The sequence below is a fragment of the Galeopterus variegatus genome, unplaced genomic scaffold (genome assembly GCF_000696425.1).
Source record: "Galeopterus variegatus unplaced genomic scaffold, G_variegatus-3.0.2 Scaffold2468, whole genome shotgun sequence".
Taxonomy (NCBI): Eukaryota; Metazoa; Chordata; class Mammalia; order Dermoptera; family Cynocephalidae; genus Galeopterus; species Galeopterus variegatus.
The window spans coordinates 283402-285679 of NW_007728579.1; the positions used below are offsets into that span (position 1 = coordinate 283402).

The 2278-nt window shown below is 35.3% G+C and overlaps 1 protein-coding gene across 1 annotated transcript in view; it reads right to left on the reverse strand.

Moving 5' to 3' along the window:
- The window catches only part of ADCY2 (adenylate cyclase 2 (brain)), a gene marked incomplete at its 5' end in the record, with an annotated part of 126553 nt that overhangs the window by 120222 nt on the left and 4053 nt on the right, over positions 1-2278 (reverse strand). Inside the window, one exon of the mRNA XM_008581801.1 lies at positions 1278-1321. Coding sequence (XP_008580023.1) covers positions 1278-1321 — 44 coding nt within the window. The remainder of the gene's footprint in view (positions 1-1277; positions 1322-2278) is intronic.

A 2278-nucleotide genomic window follows, 5' to 3' on the forward strand; every position in this document is an offset into this window, starting at 1 on the left:
GCTGTAGGGATGAAATCCGATTTTCTATGGCCTGGTACGGATAAAAACGACAGCTTATTCTCATTGTCTTCCAGACAGCACTCATTCCAGAAGACAGTGCCCCCATAATACTGGGGTTCCATAAGGCATTTCCTTCTGTAATTCCAATAAAGAGACTCTTGCACCGCATTGCAGGGAGGAGGAGGTAGATAACAGGAGAGATATTGAAGACAAAGTGGAAGGAAGTCCATGAAATGTTCATGGGGAGCAGCTCACAGATGTGCTGTCGTCTTACTGGCCTTAAGGGGATTGTGCTTTCTCAAGGTATCTCATGGGGTCCGTAATATTCCTAAAATTAGCTTATGTTCTCTTAAATAGGGCATATGCCATTTAAAAATAACGGTTCAAAAGCCCAAGAACCTGATTATCCTCACGACATAAGGGCTATAAGTGTTATATCTCAATGTTAAAATCTCAAATTTTACACAAAATACAAATTAGAGTTCATTACAACAAAGTCACACAGGAGGATTCTGGGATAATGTGCACTACTGCCATACTTTGGAAGATAACAATCTAATTCTGTTTATTTTTATGTGGATACAATGCATTTTCTACAAGAAAATATGTTGGATCTCGTATTTTTCCTTTGTTTTTGTAAAACTAACAATACTTCCAATAAACTGATGTCTCTGTGGGGAAAGAAAGGCTGCTTTAACTTTCAAGCCCAGGTCTTAAATTAGTTATCCAAATGGCCTCATATTGGTTTGGTTAACTCCCAAACCAATATTAAAATAAAACTCTGAGCCCCCAAAATAGAGAAACATGGGGGAAAAGGGGGTTAGTGCATGTGATTTTATAGTGAATGGTGACAGGTGCACATGTGGACATTTATAGAAAGTTTTTTTTTTTTTTTCTTTTTTGAGCAGGGTGGGCTTCCCTTCATTTTGTTATAGAAAGGCTAGACTTTTCTTGCTTTTATCTTTAGGATTCAATGCAAAACTTTTAAGGCAATTCAATGTTTTACTACACATCAATATTAAGAACAGTCATTTTAAGAAAACAATTTAACAGTCTAAAGTGACTACCAGGTGGTGTTTTTCCTTTCCCTCTCTTAATTCTAATAATAGACCATAATCCTACTTTTAGAAGCTGAAAGCATTTTAATAGGGCTTTTCACAAGTAGCTGCTCTTTTAGAATTAGCCTTTGAAATTACTGTAATTGATGATAATTACTTTCAGAAATAAATTAAAAGCAATAAGCCTTCAAAAATTAGACAGTCAAAGATATACTATACCTTAAGGTGCGATTTTGAAAATTATGCTGACCCATTGGTACATCCTATATTTAAAAAAAAAAAGGTTATTAGTTGCCAAAAACATGTTTCAAGAAGAATGGTGTAATAATAACGGTGTATAACATATTTCTTCTTTTGTCATAAAAAGTAGCATTTAGATAACAATTACTCATGAGAGTAAGAGCTCAGTCATAAATCGAGAGAGTTGCAGTTGAGAACTCACTGCTAAATGTTTGATAATACACTTAAAAAATAAAGATCCACTTTTACACATTTGTGGTATGAATAAAAATAAAAATTGGAACAAAGGGGCTCTGGAGTAACCTCTGTTTGCTGCTTTGATCTCCATAGTTAGATCAGGAAGTGTATTTAGCCTAGGGAAAGGTAAGGTATTTCTTTAAAAAGTAACTGAACTCCAAGTTTTATTACCTACAGTAAAATAATGCACTATTCAGCAGCTCTATCAATGTTGAATGAAGATTCAATGGAGTCCTGCATAGGAGAGTAGATGAAAGAAATATTTTTGGGGGATGACAATTGTTCACTCCTGGAATGTATCACTAAGAACTATGACGGAATCTTTCTGAAAATGAGTAAGAGACTCAGCTGAGTAAAAGTGGTATGGACTGAATAAGCTAACCAAAGCCTTGGGACTTTCTTAAGATATCCTATATTGCTGCTAAGACAATATAAGCCTCCACTTTGAGCCATCATAACAGCTGAGACCAGATGGTTAAGAAAATTTAGTTCACTCAAGAGGTCTTCTGATTTTTATAAACAACTTCCAGAAGCTCAAAGCACTTAAAAGTTCCAGCTCTATCTTGAATGGGTCATCTTCAATAACACATAACAACACATTAATGTCAGACCAAAATCACTGCTGCAGGTCCATGCTAAAATAAGGGAGATAGTCACTCTAAGTCTTTGACAATAAAGACTAATAAATAAACAATCACAACAACAACACGACTAGAAAAGTAAGACTTTCCCCCCCACAGATG